Source organism: Rhinoderma darwinii, chromosome 1 (assembly GCF_050947455.1).
Source record: "Rhinoderma darwinii isolate aRhiDar2 chromosome 1, aRhiDar2.hap1, whole genome shotgun sequence".
NCBI classification, from domain to species: Eukaryota; Metazoa; Chordata; class Amphibia; order Anura; family Rhinodermatidae; genus Rhinoderma; species Rhinoderma darwinii.
This window is the reverse complement of record NC_134687.1, coordinates 174,149,863-174,172,653: the sequence shown is the minus strand read 5'-3', so window position 1 is coordinate 174,172,653 and position 22,791 is coordinate 174,149,863. Positions and strand designations below refer to the sequence as shown.

General features: G+C 41.6%; 1 protein-coding gene across 2 annotated transcripts in view; it reads left to right on the top strand.

Moving 5' to 3' along the window:
• The window catches only part of GSTCD (glutathione S-transferase C-terminal domain containing), a 149,969-nt gene that overhangs the window by 17,552 nt on the left and 109,626 nt on the right, over positions 1–22,791 (top strand). For both annotated transcript variants that reach the window (XR_012883029.1, XM_075860600.1), the window contains exons 2-4: positions 10,384–10,822; positions 14,633–15,070; positions 20,626–20,877. Coding sequence is in view for 1 of the 2 variants with exons in the window: in XM_075860600.1 (XP_075716715.1) it covers positions 10,403–10,822; positions 14,633–15,070; positions 20,626–20,877 (1,110 nt within the window). In the remaining variant the exon portion in view is untranslated. The remainder of the gene's footprint in view (positions 1–10,383; positions 10,823–14,632; positions 15,071–20,625; positions 20,878–22,791) is intronic.

Below are 22,791 nucleotides of genomic sequence, written 5' to 3'. Positions count from 1 at the left end.
GTAAGCCCTGCCGTGGGTCAAAACAGCCGTTTATAACCACATATGTAGTATAGCCGTGCTCAGAAGAGTTTGCTTTACAAATGTTGGGTTGCTTTTTCTACTTTATCTAAAGCTGAAAAATCTGAGCTAAAACAAAATTTTATTCGAAAAAACATCCATTTTCATTTTCACGGCCTAATTCCACTAAATTCAGCTAAAAACCTGTGGGGTTAAATTGCTCACTATACCCCTTGATAAATTCCTTGAAGGGTGTAGTTTGCCAAATGTTGTGGGTGTTTCCACTGTTTTGGCACCACAAGACCGCTTCAAACCTGACATGGGTAAAATATATTCTAATAAAAACAAGGCCCGAAAATCCACTAGGTGCACCTTTACTTCTGAGGCCTGTGTTTCAGTCCATTAGCACACTAGGGCAACATGTGGTATATTTCTCAAAACTGCAGAATCTGGGCAATAAATATTGAGTTGTGTTTCTCTGGTAAAACCTTCCGTGTTACAGAAAGAAAATTAATTAAAACCGGTTTTCTGCAGCAGAAAACTGCACAGAAAAAAGACCTAAGGATACTTACCATGGCGACGCATCCCTGTGATGGCATGACGCTAAGTTAGGCTTTATTCAGACAAACGGGAATCACGTCCGTGCAACGTGCGTGATTTGCACGCGCGTTGCACGGACCTATATTAGTCTATGGGGCGTGAGTCCGCTGAACAAAAGTCACGACATGTCCGTTCTTTCGGCGGTTTTCGCGCATCACGCACCCATTGAAGTCAATGGGTGCGTGAAATCCACGCATGCCGCACGGAAGCACTTCCGTGCGAACTGCGTGATTCGCGCAAGAGCTGTCAAACTCTGAATGTAAACCGAAAAGCACCACGTGCTTTTCTGTTTACAAATATCCAAACGGAGTGTCTTTGAGATGAGCGAACCCGGACAACCGAACCGAACTTCACCGGGTTTGGCGGAACTAGTTTTGACCGAACCCGGCAAAAAAAATTTCCGGTACGCGACGTCAGGAGATAGTCACTGTCCAGGGTGCTGAAAGAGTTAAACTGTTTCAGCACCCTGGACAGTGACTTCCGATCACAATATACATGAACGTGTAAAAAAAAAAAGAAGTTCTGACTTACCGATAACTCCCTGCTTCTTCCTCCAGTCTGACCTCCCGGGATGACAATTCAGTCCAAGTGACAGCTCCAGCCAATCACAGGCCAAGCACAGGCTGCAGCGGTCACATGGACCGCCGCGTCATCCAGGGAGGTGGGGCCAGATGTCTAGAGAGGGACGCGTCACCAAGGCAACGGCCGGAGGGAAGTTCTCGGTAAGTACGAACGTCTTTTTTTTTTTTTTTAACAGGTTGCTCGATATTGTGATCGGAATTCACTGTCGAGGGTGCTGAAAGAGTTACTGCCGATCAGTTAACTCTTTCAGCACCCTGGACAGTGACTATTTACTGCCGTCGACTAGCCTCATCTCTATGATGGCGGCTGCGCGAAAATCACGCAGCCGCGCATCATACACTGATGACACACGGAGCGGTCAAGTGGTTTTTGCACGTGCAAAACGCAGCGTTTTTGCGTCCGCAAAAATGCCACACTCGTGTGAATCCAGCCTTACCCTGGGATGATGTTTCATCCCATATGACCGCTGCAGCCTGTGATTGGCTGCAGCGGTCACATGGGATGAAACGTCATCCCAGGAGCCTCGTCCAGACGAAGAAGCTCAGAATTCTGGATAATTCTAAGATTTTTTTTTCTCTGAGTTGCGTTTTTTGCTTCGGAATCACAGCGATTCCACCACACCGTATGTAAATTTTTTCCGCTCTGCATTTACGCAGCATGTGGATGAGTATTGTTCAAAACGTATCCACTTTGCTGCTACTTTATGATGCTGCGGATTTTCCTCAACAAAATCCATTGCGGAAAAATCCGCAGTTTTTACGCTACGTGTGAACAGACCTTAACAATTTTTTTAAAGAAAAAAAGTGGCTGAAACAAACGAACATTGGATGCTGGTATAAAACACTGCAATACTTATGGGTTTTGATTTTTACCAGCTCCTATTAATCTCTGGCAGGGCTTAATCAGACCATGAACATGGCAGACCTAGGGGACTTCATAAGGCCCTCGGCTGTCATGACAACCATCATCACTCAGCGATAGCATTCTGGGGGGCTGATGGAGTGACAGAGATGGCTTCCCTCTCTTTCTAAAGGATTAGTTTCATTGGTTGCTAAACGGCAGGGATTGGAGTTATCCCCTATCCCTGTGATTAGTGCGGTGTCCGCTGTATTACGCATCTGACATTACGCAGCGTGTGGCACGAGCTCAGCATGTGAGCACTCTCCAAACCCCCACTACCGTCTATGACTAAGGCGGAATTCACACGACAGGGTTTCCCGGCCGGGTGCCGGCCGTTCATAAATCGGCTGGCACCTGGCTGCATTAGGAACAATAGACCCCTAATGGGTCTATTCACACGACCGATTTTTTGACGGGCCGGGAAAACCGGCCGTCAAAAAATGGGACATGCCCTATTTTCGGCCGTGTACCCGGCCGCCCGGCTCCCATAGAAGTCTATGGGGCCAGGTAATACACGGCCATCACCGTAATGTGTCCCGAGTGATGGCCGGGTCTACCATCGCTCGCGCTCTCTCTCCTCCTCCTCCTCACAGTGCAGAGTGCATGTGAGGAGGAGGAGGGTCTTTTTTTGCTCCCTGTAGGAGTCGGAATCCCCAATCCCCGGCCATATTTACTTGAAGGTGTACGACTTTCTAGGACATCAGCTATCTCCCTATAGCCATCTGACGCTCCCCCTGATGTGGTGTATGTACCTGGGATCCATGTATCTCTTTCCTCCCTTTGTTTTTAATCCTCATGTCAATTTCATAGTCTTATTTTTGTAAGGAATTACTATGTTAAGATTGACTTAGTTATATGTTCTATATTACATCGAGAATTTATATGACATATTATGTGATGTTATGATGTAAATGAAGTGACAACTTTCTAAACTCATGATATGCTCTAATTGTGTATACATATTTCTTTAGTGCCCGACGAAGGTCGTATGACCGAAACGTCGACGTCGCACGTGTAGCCTCTGGCATCCATCTTGAGAATTCAATAAATATAATTTCTGAAACGCAAGCAAGGTGTGCCGACTACAAATTCTTGACCTACATCCGGGTTGGGACCCTACCTCGAGCACCCAAGGAAACCTGTGCTATCTGAACACAACCATAATATGATATAGATTCATGATTTAAATCTAGATGGACGTTGTATCTGGATGTATGTATAACAATCGTAACGTTTTCTCGGTGCTCTATGGGTCATTGTGTGTTTCTATGACACGTAGGAGGATCTGTAATACTGGTACACAGTGCCACCTAGTGACTAGAGGAAAGATGCAAATTAACCTTTTACTATTTTGGTCACAGTGTGAAATTATATTCAAAAATGTACCCTATACATAAGTCATAGATCATATTATGTTACCGTCTTGGGAAACATTTTTTTTTTCATGTTATGCAATTAGGGAAAGTTACAATCGAGAAAGAGAGACAATATTTTTTGATATAAATTAGATTTTTTATAATCGTCACGTTCTGACATCATAACCGATTATACAGAGATAAGCAGAACTATACAGGTGCCTCTTTTCTCTCTTGGTAGAAGCAGTCTGTTAGTTTATAGACAGAGAGATTATCACTGGTGGGGGTGGGGAGTCATTCTGGCTGACTTTTGGGGACACATTGTGAATGAGACGGTAGGCCTGATTGCGACTGGGGGAGTATTGTGGCTGCCATTGGGGACACACTGGCTGGAACTGTATAATGACGTTATGGCTGGCATTGTAAAGAAGTCCTGCAGCAGCTGTTATTAGAAGGAATAATCTACCTACTATTTAATGTATACCTATAAGTGATTACAAATATTAGAAACCTTTTGTTTTAATATGGCGATATGGAAATTATTGTCTTACTGAATGCTCATCCTCCTGGCACATTCAAATGTTTGTTGTGGTAGTATCTAGTAGTGGCCCCTGGATTCTGTCTAGACATGATCTGTGTGCGCGTGCGTGCGTGCGTGCGTCCCGTGGCACCAGTCAGATTTCAGCTCTCTTTTGTTTGCCATAGATTTTGTTCATCTAAATTAGTTAGATTAATTTGCCCTCAAGGCCTCTGACTATCCTCTTTTTTAACAGAATCGTTGAATCTATTTTTTTTAGTGGCGCCTTGCTGCAGGAGGAAGCCGTCACTGCCTGGTCTGCCCCGTCTGACAAGCTGCTCCCCGTTCTTTCCCTGCTTCCCCACGGAACTGCCGTTCTGTACTCAACAAAATCATACAGTGCGAAACAGCAGTTCGGTGGGGAAGCAGGGACTCCTAGTATATAGCCACACCGCCCTGTAGATATTACCTCTCCTTGTAGATAGCACCACCACCCTGCCTTGCAGATCGCAGCACCCCCCTTGCAGATCGCACCGCACCACCAACCCCCTTGCAGATCGCACCACCACCCGCCCTTGTAGATCGCACCCCCTACCCCCATCCTTCTTGTAGATAGCGCCACTGTAGCTCCCTCTAGGATCTGAATCCCTGGTCAGAGCGTCGTCAACCTCTGGCCGGGAATTTATTTCCTATTGGCAGCTACAGTGGCACTATACGTGGGCACTGTGGCACTATATGTGGGCACTGTGGCACTATACGTGGGCACTGTGGCACTATCTACATGGGCACTGTGGTGTTTTCAGGGGATTGGGACAAAAAAAAACCTGACAAAGGGAATCCATTTGGAGACACTGATGCAAAATGGACATGAAAAACTGACAATTGATCAGTTTTTAATGGCCATTTTTCGTGTGACTGTAGCCTAAATGACTAATGACCTAAATGTAGCCTAAATGACCAGGAGTCCCTTTCACATGTACCGTGGCCGGGTCGGGAAATCCGTCTGACACACGGACTGTTTTTCACAGTCCAATCACGGTCATGTGAATCCAGCCTTTTTATTTGTCATTTATTTAGACCTCCATTGTGGGGCCAGTATTGTACAGGGTCCTGATAAAGACTTCAGACACTATAATGTAATCTTGCCCCAAAGTGCCCGCTCGCTATATGCCTGGCCCTGCTGCAATTTACACTGCTCTCGTTTGTTAGTAGTATTGCCCTGGAGCTTGGTATCCTGGTATCATTTGAAAGATTAAACTTGGGGCTTTAAAGGACGGGTGTTGCGAAAAAAAAATTTTTTTATATCAATTTGCTTTTAGTGTTTTATTAAAAAATGTTTTATTTATTTGTGTGTTTGTGTTTTCCTATTTTGTATTTTTGAACTTTTTCTTCTCTATGGGGGCTGCCATTTTTTTTTCCATCTCTGTATGTGTCGATTAACGACACATACAGACATGGAATACGGAACATACAGCCCCATAGTGAATGCGAACGGGACCCGTTCCATTCACTACGCTGTACGCCGTCTGTGTGGGAACGGCGCATGCGCCGCTCCCACACAGTCCAAATGGAAGGTCTTCGGCCGAGCGAAGCCCGGCGCCATTTTCTTGTGGATCGGAAGCCGCGGCCTTACAGTAAGAATACTACTTCCGGTCGCGGCTTCCGGACTTGTGCACTTGGAGCGGAGGGAGCAGACGGAGCGGACAGCCCAGAGGGAGCGGTGGCGGCAGGAGCAGGTAAGTTATTTCTGTGTATATACGTGTTTTAGTGTGATTACTACTGTATGTAAACCTACTACACTGTGTGTTCGCTCAAAAAATGGCGACACACAGTGTAGGAGGTTTGAACGTTCAACCCCCTCGTTTATCCCGGCACTAGCCAGGATAAGGGAGGGGGGATTCTGTGAGCTCACTAGAGCGAGTGTGTCTTCTCAAATTTTGCAGCATAAAGCAATATGGTTGCTTTACCACATGCCAATGCAGCAATTTTGGGAATTGCCCCATCTAGTGACCAGCACTGGGAAATGTTAAAAATTAGAACCTAATTTTATAATATTTCCTGACTCGTGAAAAAATAAAAAAAATTAGAACAATGTTTAATCATTTATACACTAACTGTTTAACTAAAAAAAAATAATAATAATTTTCTAGCGACACATTCCCTTTAAAATGATACTGGAAGCAAAGCTAGTCCTTATATTCTTGTGGCGGCAATCGTGACGTATTGCTTATATCCTTGGCAGTGAACGGGTTACTCTGCTGCTGTGTTCTAGCACGTTCCATTAGTAGTGCTGGTCACCAATAAATTCCCCATAAATACTTTGCTGTGTGGCGCAGCTGGAATTTAATAAATAATCGGCAGTATTCTGTTATTCTGAGAAGGAGAAATAAACACTGGCAGAGCAGATTGATTTTTTTTTTCTTTCTGTGTACAGCAGTGGTGAGGCTTAATTTTAAGAATGTATGAAAGACATGCTTTTATATTCCCAGAAACGGAATCCAATTTTAGATAATCCATAGGACAAAGCAGCTGCGCCATGTGCATCAGGCTTTGTATTGATAAGCATGTCTAGAATACATTATTTCAGGGCGGCATAGCTGGCAGCAGCACTAACATCAACACTTAGATGTTAAAGGAAGAGTCCGCACCTTATCTAGCTTCCTCCTAAAGCGTAACTCCACTCAAAATCTATACAGGTGTTCACCTACCTCCTCTCTGCCAATGTTATGGTCAGAGTGCTCCAGGAACCTAATGTGGGGAGTTTTGAGCTCCTTAACCCCAGCCTGTTTCGGCCTTGTGGACACAGATGATTTTTTCAAATCGGACATGTGTCACTTTATGTGGTAATAACTCCGGAATGCTTTTATCTATCCAAGCGATTCTGAGATTGTTTTCTCGTGACATGTTGTATTTATGTTAGTAAAAAAATGTGGTCGATAAATTCAATATTTATTTGTGAAAAACGTCAAATTCTAGCGAAAATTAGCAAAAATTAGAATTTTTCTACATTTAAATGTATTTGCTTGTAAAACAGATAGTAATACCACACAAAATAGTTACTAGTTAACATCCCTCATATGTCTACTTTATGTTTGCATCATTTTTTTTCACGTCCTTTTATTTTTCTAGGACGTTACAAGGCTTAGAACTTTAGCAGCAATTTCTCACATTTTCAAGAAAGTTTCAAAAGACAATTTTTTCAAGCACCAGTTCAATTCTGAAGTGGCTTTGAGGGCCTTATATATTAGAAAGTCCCCATAAATCACCCCATTTTGAAAACTGCACCCCTCAAAGTATTCAAAACCACATTCAGAAAGTATTTTAACGCTTTAGGCGTTTCACAGGAATTAAGGCAAAGTAGAGGTGTAATTTACAAATGTCTTTTTTTTGCTGAAATTCATTTGTAATAAAAAAATTCTGTAACACAGAATGTTTTACATGAGAAACGCAACTCAATATTTATTGCTCAGATTCTGCAACTTTTAGAAATATCCCACATGTGGCCCTAGTGTCCTAATGGACTGAAACACAGGCCTAGGAAGCAGAGGAGCACTTAGTGGATTTTGGGGCCTGCTTTTTTTAGGAATATATTTTAGGCATGGCATGTCTTGTGGTACCTAAACAGTCGAACCCCCCAAAAGTGACCCCATTTTGGAAACTACACCCCTCAAGGCATTTTTCTAGGGGTATAGTTAGCATTTTAACCCCACAGTTTTTTTGCAGAATTTAGTGGAATTAGTCTGTGAAGATGAAAATCACCTTTTTTTCTGTGGAAACATAGATTTTTTTCATTTTTACAAGGAATAAAGGAGAAAAAGCATGCCAACATTTGTAAAGCAATTTCCCCCGATTACGGCAATACCCCATATGTGGTCGTAAACTGATGTTTGGACCCACAGCAAGGCCCAGGAGGGAAGGAGTGCCTTTTGGATTTTGGAGCACAGATTTTGCTGGATTGGTTTTCAGTGCCATGTCGGGTTTGCAACGCCCCGGAGGGACCAAAACAGTGGAAACCCCCCAAAAGTTACCCTATTTTGGAAACTACACCACTCAAGGAATTTGTATAGTGAGTATTTTGACCCCACAGGATCTTTTTTAGAGCTAAGGTGACCAAAAAACAGCGATTTTGGCGTTTTAATTTCTTTATTTCTTACAGCGTTCACTGTGCGCAATAAATTACGTTTTACTTTATTCTGCGGGTCGGTACGATTACGCCGATACTATATGTGTATAGTTTTGCAGCGTTTGCACAATAAAATTACGTTTCTATAAAATATTTGAGACGTAACTTTTTTATTTTTTTCGTCAAAAAAGCTGTGGGAGGTCTTGTTTTTTGCGGGACAGGTTGTCGTTTTTATTGGTACTATTTTGGGGTAAATGCGACTTTTTGATCACTTTTTATTCTATATCTTGGGAGGGGTGGTGACCAAAAAATAGCGATGCTGACATAGTTTTCCGTTTATTTTGTTTGCGGCGTTTACCGTGCGGAAAAAATAACATTATAGTTTTATAGTTTGGGTTGTTACGAACACGGTGATACCAAATATGTGCACTTTTTTTAATGTTTTAATTTTTTTTCTAAATGTCTTATAGGAAAACAAAAACTTTGATTTTTACACTTTTATAAAACATTTTTATTAACTTTTTTTTTACTTTTTACACTTAATTTTTTTGACCTGCAGCTCTGATCGCTGCTAGAATACATTACACTACCTAGGTAGTGTAATGTATTCCAACTGTCAGTGTGACGTCACAGTCACTCTGACAGTAAGTCTACGAGGACCAGCTAGAGGTTGGTCCTCAGAGACTTCCATACATGGCAGACCTGGAGGCCGTTGCCTGGCCTCCGGATGCCATCACAAGTATCAGCAGCCCCCACAATTGCATGGGGGCTGCTGATGTGCTACAAACCCCCTAAATGTGGCGATCGCAATCGAGCACCCCATTTATCGGGTTAATTTCCGAAATCAGAGGCGATGGAGTGTCAGGTGTCGGGGATATCTGATCTCCCAGTTCCCGATGCACACCTTGTCGCCGACAGTGTGCATCGGGAACGACACAGTGACTTCCTGTCACTCTGACAGGAAGCCTATCAGGACCAGCCGAAGGTTGGTCCTGATGTGCTTCCGTCCATGGCAGACACCGATTCCATTGTTTGGCTTCCGTTTGCCATGCTAACTATCGGCAAACCCCGCGATTTCGGACCGGGGTCTGCCGATATGCTAGAAACCCCTAAAATTTGGCGATTGCAACCGATCGCCGAATTAAGGGATTAATTCGCCTAAATCAGTGGCAAATCACCGCTGGTCGGCAAGAGTGGAGTGTCAGCTGTCGGCGACAGCTGACTTCTTGATGCACACTGTCGCTGACTGTGCACCGGAAACAACTCAGTAACTATACGTCCTCGTGCGGGAAGTAACCTCCCGCGACGACGTATAGTTACGTACTCGTGCGGGTAGGGGTTAAAGGGGTATTCCATTTTTATAGCACATACAGTGAAGGAAATAAGTATTTGATCCCTTGCTGATTTTGTAAGTTTGCCCACTGTCAAAGTCATGAACAGTCTAGAATTTTTAGGCTAGGTTAATTTTACCAGTTAGAGATAAATTATATAAGAAAAAAAAAAGAAAATCACATTGTCAAAATTATATATATTTATTTGCATTGTGCACAGAGAAATAAGTATTTGATCCCTTTGGCAAACAAGACTTAATACTTGGTGGCAAAACCCTTGTTGGCAAGCACAGCAGTCAGACATTTTTTGTAGCTGATGATGAGGTTTGCACACATGTTAGATGGAATTTTGGCCCACTCCTCTTTGCAGATCATCTGTAAATCATTAAGATTTCGAGGCTGTCGCTTGACAAAGTGCAGAGATTGTGAATAGACATCCCGTGGAATGTCTATTCACTGTCTAAACACTTCAGTATTGTTAATGTGTAAGTATAAGACAGCACATAAGGATCTAGCAGTATTCCTATGCGCTGAGTAAATGAATGGAGAGGAGTGCATGAGGCTGATTGGTCAGCGTCATACACTCCCCTGTACAACGCCCACTTGGTCTAAAGTAAAAATACACCCACTTGGGCATTAAGCAACTCATTAGCATAAATCTAAAATCGCTAATAAAGTGGTAAAAACAGATCGTTTTTTCGAAATAAAAAGCACTGATGTCACCTACATTATAGCGCCGATCTTCTTATGTAGGAGATAGGCCACTTATAATGTGGTGACAGAGCCTCTTTAAGGGTATGTTCAGACATCTTGGATTTGAAAAATCTCTGTTTACATGTAGCGGAAAAAATCAACACGGAATTCAGGGCATGCTGCAGATTTTCACGTTAATTCCACCACATCTGAGCGTGGCCTAAAATACCACGGTTTTCACATTCACTTGTAGACTCATGCCAGTTTTTGTTCTTTTTCTTTCAGATTTTCCATTGCCGTGAATATGAAAGATTCCGAAAGCTTCAAGAATACTGAAGAGCAACTTTTCCTTGCTATTGACTTTCACCACGAGGACACAGTATTACCTCTTCATACATCCATTGTACTGTTTTTAATGTCTTATTGTGATTGCAAGTTGTATAAAACGTTTGCAGTAGTACCAGAAGACAAGCACAGCATATCCAAGGAAGGTTTGTTCCCAAGGAGCCTGGATGTCTCCATCATCTCCAGAAAAGATCTTCCAGCCATTGTCCAGAGCTGTCGCCTGCCTGCTGTTATTGAGGGATCTGGTGTGTTCTGTAGAGCAGGTCTGGCCGTGGTCCTTAGACACATCATACAGAATACGTACATTGCCGATCCCTCGAGAAAGGATGTCCTGGAACTTCTAGGTTTCAAAAAGACCTGTTTAAAGGCTTGCGCTGAAGTAAGTTCAATATTCTTGCTCTCAATTTGGGGTTCTGGGTAGATGTAGAATATTGGGGTGTTTTATAAAAATGTTTTCACGACAATATCACAAAATGCTTTCATGTTTGGCCCTTAAAAGCAGATATCAAGAATATGCTTCTAGATGTTGACTGCATCAGTCCGGGCCTATAATTATTAGATGCTAGGAGTCTCCTAAGTTGCTTTGAACTGGTCATCTGCTTCTCTTCAATTAGGCAATATATTGTTTAATGGGTTTTTTTCCGACCTGTATTGAATTCCCAAGCAGACCCTAAATTGCTAAAAAAACAACAACAGTAATGTACTTACCTTTTAAATTCCACTCTATTCCCCGCTGCTCTTGTATTTCTCTTATGTTGGCGGTATGATGTGTTCTATACATGACCGTGCAGCCAGTCTCAGCGGTGACCTCCGTTCATACTGACGTTACTGCTGCAGCCAACATTTGACTGTGCGATTACTTATTTGTGAAATGTAAAAAAGTGTGTACAATACTGTTTGGTATTTCTACCTGCTGTCAGATATTTTATAAAGGGGGGTAACCCCTTTAAAGGTAGATTGACAAGCAGCAGTTTTTGTTTTTTTTTAAATGCCACGTTTTTCGTAGCTTAAAGTCAATGAGGAAATATAAAATGCCCTACAAACATAGCTCGTGGCACTTTTTCTAAATTGCAGCAAGACTGGCTTTGGCGGTTTTTTCCAGCATTTAGTGGCGTTTTTCTCTCATAAAGCTCCATAGTTTTTTTTTGCCTTTTCCAAAAAAACTAAAAACGCGTGTGTGTGCTGTTTTTTCAGAATAAATCATGTATCGCAAAGAGGAAACTTTGAATCACATGATCTTTAAATCACATGATTTGCAATGCAAAATGCAATATGAAAAACGGCACCTAAAAAAAAACGCAGGTAGTAAAAAAAAAATTTTTTAGATACGTTTTCCTAGCCAACTAGGATTAGTTGGTCACCTTGTTTTTAGATAAGGTAAAGGACTTGTCAACTACATAATACATTCTAAGACTGAAGCAGCCCTTTATCATTGCTGACCGCTACAGATTCCGGTGATCGCTGGTCATCTGATATTGCCGGGGGGAAGCTGCGTGCTGCCACTTATATATGCTGCTTTATTCCGCCCATGTAATATATGATCATGCTGGCAGAGTGGGTGCTGCTCTCTCTAGCGGCTCTCCCCTCTGAGCATACATTACCCAACGACACACTTTTCTGGGCAGCGGGAAAAACGGATGTTACATTAATGTTAATGAGATCTGTAAAAATCACGTTTTTGGAAACCTTGCGGCTATTAAGACAATTTATTCAATGTACTCCCTTTTAATCAAGATTTACCCTATTTAAATGTTGAGCGTGCCAACAAGCGTAACTGGTGTATGTGATGAGGACATGCCATGTTTCAATTAAGTTATTTCATGACATTTCTGCTGTTACAATGTGGCTTGGTAAGTGTTTATATATTTGATGCCAGGAAGCTGTACACGGTTCAGAGACATGTTGGAGCAGACCTCGCCTGCGCTGGAGAAACTCTACCTTAATTAACCTCTAATTATGTCTAGCGCGATACGCTTACATCTGTCTGCCATGTCAGGTACTAATCTCCTCCGAATGCTGAGGAACATTTAGGAAGAAATGTTTTGTCTCACATCCTAGCATTGGATTTCCAAAAATGTATCTTTTTCCATTAAGATGGTCATGACAGATGTTTGTTATTGTAACATGTCAGGTGCCAACTTTACTTGAAAATGTCTCATAGGGATTTTGTGTCGGACTGGAAAACATATTGGTTCCATCACCGGTGTACAGGGGTAATGTAGTACATAAGTACAACATTTATCAACCATTTCTAATACGTTGTGAGAGAAGCTACTGATAGTTGTCAGCTGTACTACTTTTGATACATACCATCCGCTAAATAGGAAAATAGTGACTTGATGACTGGTCCGGCGTATATTTATGTCATACCTTCAGATATTACTATTTGGTTTTTTTTGGTTTTTACCTGTGAGAAGGCACCATATAATCTTATAATACTCCAAAGACACAGAAACTTCTCTTTTCCTGTAGCCCTATTCTTTTGTAACCAAACCTCTTTAAGATTTGCCTTTGCACTCCTATACCTCCCCTCCAAGCCCTATATAGGTCTGTTTAATAAAATATTGAACATAACAAGTACTGTGGCAGAGAAATCGGAGCTAAATACGACCTATCATGACAGAAGTGATCTGTGAACGATCGTTCCTCCTCTCGTTTAGCAGCCACGAATAGGTCACTCATATAGGAGAAGAGGAAAGAACAAGAGGGGCATTAGCTGGTTAATAGGGTGCTGTGACTTACACCTGGGGGCATTGTGGCTGACACTAAGGGAGCATTTTGTTTGACATGAGGTGGCACTGGGGGGCATTCTGACTGTTGTTGCTGGCACTAGGGAGGGCATTCTGGCTAGAAATGGGGGCTGCGATAGTGGGGGGTATTGTTGCTGACAATAATGGGATGGATGTTCCAGCTGGTAGTAGGAAAGAGGACTGAGGCTGACACCGTGGGAGTTCAGGCTGAGGCTGACACTCTATGAGGGCCATACTATGACTGTAATAGGCAACTCTAATTTTGAAGTAGACCCTTCTTTGCATTTATCTTGACGGTCATTTAAGATCCAAACCTCTGTAGATATAAGGGATATCTTTTTTAAATATTTCATATGTATCATAGAAATTGCAAAGCTTAACATCAATCTAAGTATAAGGCTGGGTTAACACGACCTATTTTCAGACGTAAACGAGGCGTATTATGCCTCGTTTTACGTCTGAAAATAGGGCTACAATACGTCGGCAAACATCTGCCCATTCATTTGAATGGGTTTGCCGACGTACTGTGCAGACAACCTGTCATTTACGCGTCGTCGTTTGACAGCTGTCAAACGACGACGCGTAAAAATACAGCCTCGTCAAAAGAAGTGCAGGGCACTTATATACATTATATGCAGGACACTTCTTTCAGACGTAATTTGAGCCGTTCTTCATTGAACTCAATGTGGAGCAGCTCAAAATTTACGGCTGTCAGAGAAGCCTCGCAAAGTGCGAGGAGGAGCAATTACGACTGAAACGAGGCAGCTGTTTTCTCCTGAAAACAGTCTGTCATTTCAGCCGTAAAAGCCTCTCATCGTGTGCACATACCCTAAATCTAAGTATAAATCTAAAACATATGAATATATTTAGAGGGGTTGTCCGGTTTCAGCAAATGAATGTTGTTTTTGTAGAGTTAAAAGTTATACCATTTTTCAATATACTTTCTGTATTAATTCCTCACGGTTTTCAAGATCTCTGCTTGTTATTCGGTAAGAACCTTCATTGTTGACTTCCAGTGGATACAATTCTGTCCATGGTCATGTGATGGACACACAGGTGCTCATTAGAAGACACAGCTCTCATACGCATCCTGTAACTGTAACGATCCCAGCACCTGTGTCCATGGACAGAATTTTATCTAGTGGAAGTAAACAATGAATGTTCCTAACTGAATAAGAAGCAGAGATCTTGAAATCCGTGAGAAATTAATACAGAAAGTATATTGGAAAATTGTATAACTATTAATAATACAAAAAAATAACATTCATTTGCTGAAACCAGACAATCCTTTTAAGTTAAATTGGGCAAAGGTGTGACATCATGCAGGTTAACTGTCTGAAATGGAAGCAGAAGTTTGCTTGCTCTCATCTACCTACTCCTACATGTGGTTTTCAAATGAAACATATAATATATGAGTCCCTATAATATGTTCTTTATAGGTTAGCCAGTGGACCAGGCTCTGTGAGATCAGCATCCCTTTGGCTGTGGAAAACTTTCTAAAAGACCCATCTGCCACCATTCCTGCAGAAGTTGTTCAGCTGGAAAGAAAGCTTGGCGAACCAGTTAGAGTCCACAATGATGACAAAATACGTCGACAAAAGATGCAGCAACAAATGAAATCCAATGAGACTGGTAAAAGAAATGAAGTACGTGGAGAAACCTCGCAAATCAACCTTCAAACACCTCCTAGTGTGGAATTGACAGCAGCTTTGTCCAAACTAAGTGTTCAAGACGTGCCATCAAAAACAGCAAGAGAACCGGCACACATCAGGAAGGTCAAGATCTCAGATCTGCCATCTCTCGAGCATGTCTTTGCTGAGGGCCTTTATTTTACTCTTAGTGATGTTGTTCTACTGCCGTGCATCCACCATTACCTGGTAAGAAACGCATTCATTCTTTCTTCTTAAAAAAAACAAACCTTTGAACTGTTTAGAGAAAGAGTATGCAGCATTTGTGCCTGGAAGCAGCCAGACATCCCTTTATCAGCTAGTAACCCGGAAATCTCGCAAAGAGACAAAGGGTTGTCGAGGCCGGACAACCCCTTTAGGAGCCTCACACATCAGCGTGTGCGGTCCGTGATATACGGTCCGTATGTCGGCCGCATTTTCCGGACCGAACACACTGCAGGGAGCCGGGCTACTAGCATCATAGTTATCTATGACGCTAGGTGTCACTGCCTTCCTACGGAAATACTGTCCCGTACTGAAAACATGATTACAGTACGGGACAGTTGTCCCGCAGCGAGGCAGTGACACCTAGCGTCATAGATAACTATGATGCTAGTAGCCCGGCTCCCTGCAGTGTGTTCGGTCCGGGAAATGCGGCCGACATACGGACCGTATATCTCGTGTGCGGGGAGGCCTTAATTCTGTATGTTCTTTGCCCAGTTCACTTTGTAACTTTTTTTTTTTTCTACAAGCCTACATAACAGTAGGTCAGTAAAATCCTCAGGCACTCTTGTGGGCAAAGAGCACTTTCTTTATTAAAGGTGTTGTCGTGCGGTTTCAGCAAATGAATCATTTTTTTGTATAATTAAAAGCTCTAAAAAAAATAATTCAATATACTTTCTGTATTCCTCACAGTTTTCAAGATCTCTGCTTGCTGTTATTCAGTAGGAACATTCATAGTTTACTTCCAGTGGATACAATTCTGTCCATGGTCATGTGATGGACACACAGGTGCACAACTCATTACAAGACAGCTGTGATACACGTACTGTAACAATCCCATCACCTGTGTTCATCACATGACCATGGACAGAATTGTATCCGCCGGAAGTAAACTATGAATGTTCCTACTGAATAACAGCAAGCAGAGATCTTGAGAACCGTGAGGAACTACTACAGGAAATACATTGAAAAATTGTATAACTTTTTAAAATTATACAAAAAAAAGATAACGTTTGCTGAAACCGGACGACCCCTTTTAAAGGTTTCATTGGTGGTGCATATTATATTCCCTTTAAATGTGAAGTGAACGGAAACCAAAATATTTTCTCAAACTACATTCTGCAATTGTGTGCTCTTAGGCAGATACAGTTGTAAAGGTAATGGAGCAATTGTTGGGTATTTTCTTTGTTTCCGTAGTACTTCATAGTAAATAAATGTTTGCAGGTGATGACTTCATACCTGTACTCATAGAATATCATATTACAGGTAGACCTGACACATCTCAACTCCTTGGGTTATCTGACAAGACATGGGTAGACACGTCTTCTACGAAAACAAAGCTGTGCAGACACCGAGGCTCCATAATTCCGGCTGATACCTTCTACAATAATTAGTGGTTTCTGATATCACATGTTCAGACGACTGTCATGACCATCATAGATCTCCACTAGCATGTCAAACATGTTGTCTACATCAGGGATGTTAAAAAGATTATTGCCTTCCAAATGACAGGACATTGGCATACTTTAGTGTTATTTATTATTATTAGTATTTTTTTTTAAATATAGCACCAACATATTATGCAGCGCTGCGCAGATTGTAGTCGCTTACATAAGTCCATGCCCCTTAGATTTGCATTACAGAAGCAACGTAGACCTAAGAAATTATCCTATTGACTTCTATGGGAGAATTTTGTGGGCATGCTCTGTGACCTGCTGGTGTACTGGAAGGGGGAGGAGGGGGGCTGTGTCCATCAGCTTTTGTCAATCGTGTGACCCTGTGTTATCGGACTCCAGCTGTATAATAGAGGTGTTACCTTCATTGTAATTCTGCCTGATGATAATGAGATGACAGCTGAAAAGTGATCTCTACAGAACAGGAAGTGTCAATCTATTGGGAGGATCAGTGGAAAGTGTAATTTCAGGATTATTTTTAATAAAGATATTGACATAGAAAAAATAAAAAATCACCAGTTCCTGTAAATATTTATGATCTTAGCGCTTTCATGTTCCATGAATGATTCACCAGACCAGGCCATCTTCTTCCATTGCTCCCTGGTCCAGTTCCGATGCTCATTGTAGGCTGTTTTGGTGGTGGACGGTGATCAGCATGGGCACTCTGACCAGTCAGCGGCTACACAGCCACAAACGCAGCAAGCTGCAGCGCACTGTGTGTTCTGACACCTTTCTATCATAGCAAGCATTAACTTGTGCTACAGAATCTCTTCTGTGGGATCGGGCCAGCCCCGTCTGCGTGCAGTGTAACTATGCATAGTTTTACTGTTTGTGGTTTGTAATCCAAAGAATCAGCTGCCATCTAAGGAAATCCTCCTCCATTGTCTTCTTAATATACGGTATCACCTGCTTCAGTTCCTGTCGAGTATTTGTGACATGTTTAGAACATGTGAAAAATGCATTGCTAATTCGAGCCATACATTAAGTTTAATAGACTGTGAAAGCCAATAAGAAATTTCTCCTATAATACAGTAGCAGTTTTTTGCGCTTTAGGTGTATTTTCTTAGGAGCAAGGTGACACAATGTCACAATACACTTTATGTGGCTTTTTATGTTACATTAATGTTGATATGTAATAACAGCAATGTTATTGATATAGTGATCAGTTCAGTGTTACCGGTTTACATACATACATACATACATACATACATACATACACACACACATACATTGTTTTATATGCTTCATGTTTTTACTGATGTAAATTATATCCAATATTGATTTTGTGTTCGGGTTCGTTCACATCTGCATTGGGACTCCGCTCATGGGTTCCGTCGGACCATTCTGTCAGGGGAACCCATGAATGGAATCCAAACTAAAACAAACGGAAACCATAGGTTTCCCTTTGCATCACCATTGATTTCGATGGTGACGGATCCGATGCAAAAGGTTTCCGTTTGTCACCGTTGTGTAAGGGTTCCGTTGTTTTGACAGAATGAATAGCGCAGTCAACTACAGTATTTATTCTGTCACAACAACAGAACCCTTACACTACAGTGACAAACGGATACCATTTCACCGGATCCGTCACCAGTGAAATCAATGGTGATGCAAACGGGTACCCAGGGTTTCCGTTTGTTTCAGTCAGGGTTTCGTTCATGGGTTCCCCTGACGGAAAGGTCCGACGTAACCCATGAACGGAGTCCCAACGCAGATGTGAATCATAATATACCCCCATACCATATATTGTGAAAATGCCATCCAGCATTTTATACTCATGGGTGCCTTCATGCAATTTTGCATTAAAATGTTAACATTATGTAAGAAATATATAAAATGTCAAGTTTATGGCTAAAAATGTAACCCAAGCAGAGCTTGAGATGCACAACTTTGTCTAAAAATAAAAGCTTAAGATGTGCAGAGTTAATACATGAAACTTGTGCCTATGTCTACTTTCACATATAGCTTCATATAATCACCAGAACTGAAGAGACCAAAAATGTCTGTGATCCAAATGCCAACAAACATCCCAGTCAACAAACAAATGGTCTGACGCATCTGCTAATCTTCTCACCGCTGTAGTAGGAAAAAAAGGAGCCCCTAAATGTGACAATCAGAGAGCACATATCCTTTCTCATTGATAAGAGGGGTGATAACATGAAGAACAGTTCATGTATCCCCCCCCCTGTGGTCACTGGAAGGCTGTACAGGGGGAGAGATGACAGTGACAGGCTGTGATCATTCTTCCAGCTGTGACTTTGCAGCTTCTCCCCTCCCTTACACAGACACAAAACCAGGAACTAAAACTTTTCTAGCTTCTCCCCGGCTTCAAAACAATGCTGTACCCCGAATACTGCACCTACAATATTGAGCCTGGTGTAATATGAAAGCTAAGATTCTGGGCTTTAATATGTCACCATTTAAGAGATCTAAGCATTAGCCCTTATAGTCTAGTTGAGACAAACGGTATACATCCTTATCAGTTTAAGGGTTAATGATTTTTGGTTAGACCATGTGTGTTTAAGACGGGATCTTTCTGCTTTCCTGTAATTGATGTGTGTTGGAAATTCAATCAATACAATTTTTCTCCTGGGACCCCCAGCATTCTCCTCAACAAAGTACCGGAATCTACTTGGCACTGCTCAGGTTTTTCAGTAATGGGTAAAATCTTTCAATCTGCTCATTGAATACATTTAGGGTTTGCGTACACCAGACAGTCAATGTGCGGTAACAGAAATTATTGAGTAGAATGAACGTTTGATATGATGATGTGGATAGATTCTAGTATTGTCTTCTATTTGAAGGAAGCAAAGTCACTGGCAATTTCTTGTCCTGATTGAGTTTTCTATATCTTTACATAATTCTAGCACACAAGAAAATGGTGACAGCACACTGCGAACACTAATGCCACCTAAGCCACTAAATATAAATAAATATGCATTACTACTAAATCTACTTACAATAGGGAGGTTCTTAGCGCACATTTGGATCAAATTGTGTGAGCCCACCTGCCACGACAAGGTGACCTCTATGAGGTGGGAACCTACGCTGCACATACACCCAGAACTCGGGCTAAACCTACATATTGGGTATGGTAGTAACCAGCATTAAACAAATTAAAATCACCCAGGGCAGAATGGGAGGAGTGCAAGATCAAAAATGGAGGCAGTCACTAACCCCACATATATGAATCACATAAACAACACACAAATTTGAACAGCACATTCCAACAAAATGAATGATTTTGGGGTGATTTTAATTAGTTTAATGAGGGTTCCTACCATCCCCAAGAATATGTAGGTTTAGTCCCAGTTCTGGGTGTATGTGAAGCGTAGGTTCCCACCTTATAGAGGTCGCCTTGTCGTGGCAGGTGGGCTCACACAATTTGATCAAAATGTGCGCTAAGAACCTCCCTATTGTTAGTAGATTTAGTAGTAATGCATATTTATTTATATTTAGTGGCTTAGGTGGCATTAGTGTTCGCAGTGTGCTGTCGCCATTTTTTTGTGTGCTGTATAAATTTGCAGTCACAGACGTTCTTGCCCCTGTATACAAGTTTTGTTTCATTTTGTTGGAATGTGCTGTTCAAACTTTTGTGTAGTTTATATAATTCTACATATTCTCTCTGGAACGAATAGAAGTTTATGCAGAGGGAATAGTCCAGTTATTTCCTATTGATAAACCGCAGCCTGCCAATATAATAAAATTTTAGTTAATTTGTGACAAGAGTATCTCTCCAGATGAATTGTTATATTTGGGCAGTGATGTAGTATTGAGACCAAGTTGTCACTGGAGATAATGTCGTACTTGATACTTTTGTCACCGGTGAACTTAAATTACATTTCAATCTGATCATGGAATACTTTTCATCATTTGGAATATTTCTGAACCCATAACAGTGGGTTTTTGGAAATGTTCCCTTTTAAGATTCTCTTCTGTAGAAAGGATTGCTGCATATAGACAAGATTTACACAGTGGGGCTAGGTTAGGGTCTCGTGTGGGCTTCAGTTTTTGGATCTTATGGCATATGGCACAGCCCCTATTTTGGAAAACTTTCAAGAAATATACTTTTTGTATGCTCCATTGTAGGTTGCTCTCCAGAAAATATCACCAGAGAAGATCTATGGGCTTCCTCTTATAAAAGGCTGGTATGAACGGGTCCGACAGGTCCAAGGAGTGCAGACGGCAGCTGCTGATTGTAATATCGTCTTTCTCCACTTTCTTCATGTGGATTCCCAGCACCAAGAGCCTTCAGCATCCTTCAAAATAGACACTGAAGAAAAAGGAATCCCAGAAAGCCATTTTTTAGGAGGACCCAGACCAACCATGACCAAGCTAAAAGTAAGAATATCCAAAAGCATAGATTGATCCTAATGTTCATCATTCCTTGCTCTGTACTCCTGTAGATTGACTCCAGTATTGGTGACCACTGTCTTTACACGTAGTACAGTTTACCTGAATATAGCAATAGCATTAAAAAAGACATTGGCTTCTATCTCAAATACATTGTCCATACTGTCCAATTACAGGAATAATTTTTAACTTTTTTCAAAACTTTAACTTTGAACACCCCCCACCCCTTTTAAAGTAGTCCTTGTATGCTTCCTGACATCTCTGATGGCAAGAAAAGTGCAATCTTCAGCGCTATATTTGCCAACAAAAATACCCGAACTCTAATGGGAACATGACAGACCGGATTTTTAGGATTTGATTCCACAGAATTTGTTGGATCTGGCATAGCTCTGTTAAGAACGGAAGCAATGACACTAGAGGGAAGAGAGTCTAAGCGCAAATAAGGTTATGTTCACATTTGCGTTGTGGCTTCCATTCATAATGTAAGTATAAACTCTGCCGGATCCGGCGTACAACGGATACCACCGACTCCTGACAAATCATTGACTTATTCCTTGAGTTGAGTCCTAAGGGTGATTTTCCATCAAATATGTCGGAATCTGCGTCTAAGACTCTGAACGGAGCCTCCAACACAGATGTGAACAGAGCCTAAGTTTTACTTTGCACACACAGAGATTGGAAGAATTTTAAAAAACAAACAAACATACACATACAGTGCATGAGATGGCTTTTGCTAATGGAATAATAAAAATGATGTAATACTTGTAACATTTATATACCTAAATAATTATCAATGGCTCAATGGTTAGCACTGTGGCCACGCAGCACTGGTGTTTGGTGTCCAACCAGAAGCAATATCTGCATACAATTGGTTAGTCGCCCCAGCTGCATATGGGCTGTAATAACAGATAAGCCCATACCCACACCCAGTCACTGCAGTGTTAATGTACCAAAATGACACATGACCTCTGCAGCCAATCACTGGCCACAGTGGTGATTCCAGTATAGATGTGCCATCCCTTACCTGCTCTCTAAATCCGGCAAAACCTGAGATGTCTGGCGCAAGATTTTAAACAAACCTGTAAAAAAAAAAGGTTTACTTCCGGCGGATACGATCCGTCAGCCATTCATCGCCCATAGACTCCCATGTTAAAAAAAGGTCTTCATCACAGCCGTCAGTAAAAAAAAAAGGTCTACTTTAAACGTATTAATTTTTACCTATGGGCAATGGATGGCATTCATCAGAGACATCTGTCGGCCATCCGTCTTCCATAGCTTATTCCATGTTAAAAAAAGACGTATACATTCAACGTATACTTTTTTTATATTACTGGATGGCGCGAGATCGTATTGAATTGCGATCATGACAAATTGAATAACATAACGTCGTTCAAGAAAGAGTCGGGGTAGACACATCTGTATGTACCATATAAAAAGAAAGCTGATGCCCACCATAGGATTTAAAAGAGAGTCCAGACGTGGCAGATATGGTGGAATTCTCCATTCACATGAGTCATACTGTAAATTGTTGCAGATTTTTGGCGTGGATTTCGTACTAAATATCCATGACAAATATGTAACATGTGAATTTAACCAAAAGGCGAGTGTTATTTTAGCTCTTAAGCAACTGCCAATTTTTTTTTAATTTTTTTTATGCTCGACATCCCCTTTTTCATAGGTCATAGCTGTATTTATAAGTCTACTGGTACCCTTAGAAGCTGACAGCAGTTAGTCTCGAATTTGCTGTCGGCTATGTGACGTATTATGTGTCATGTAGGCTCCCATCATGCACTGCTCTCTGGTAATTCAGAATTTTAGTTTTGGATGTGAATTCATAATCAATGCAAGATAAGTAAAGCAATTGTAGTCGTAAGTTGTGTTTCAAAGGTGGAGTTTCCCTTT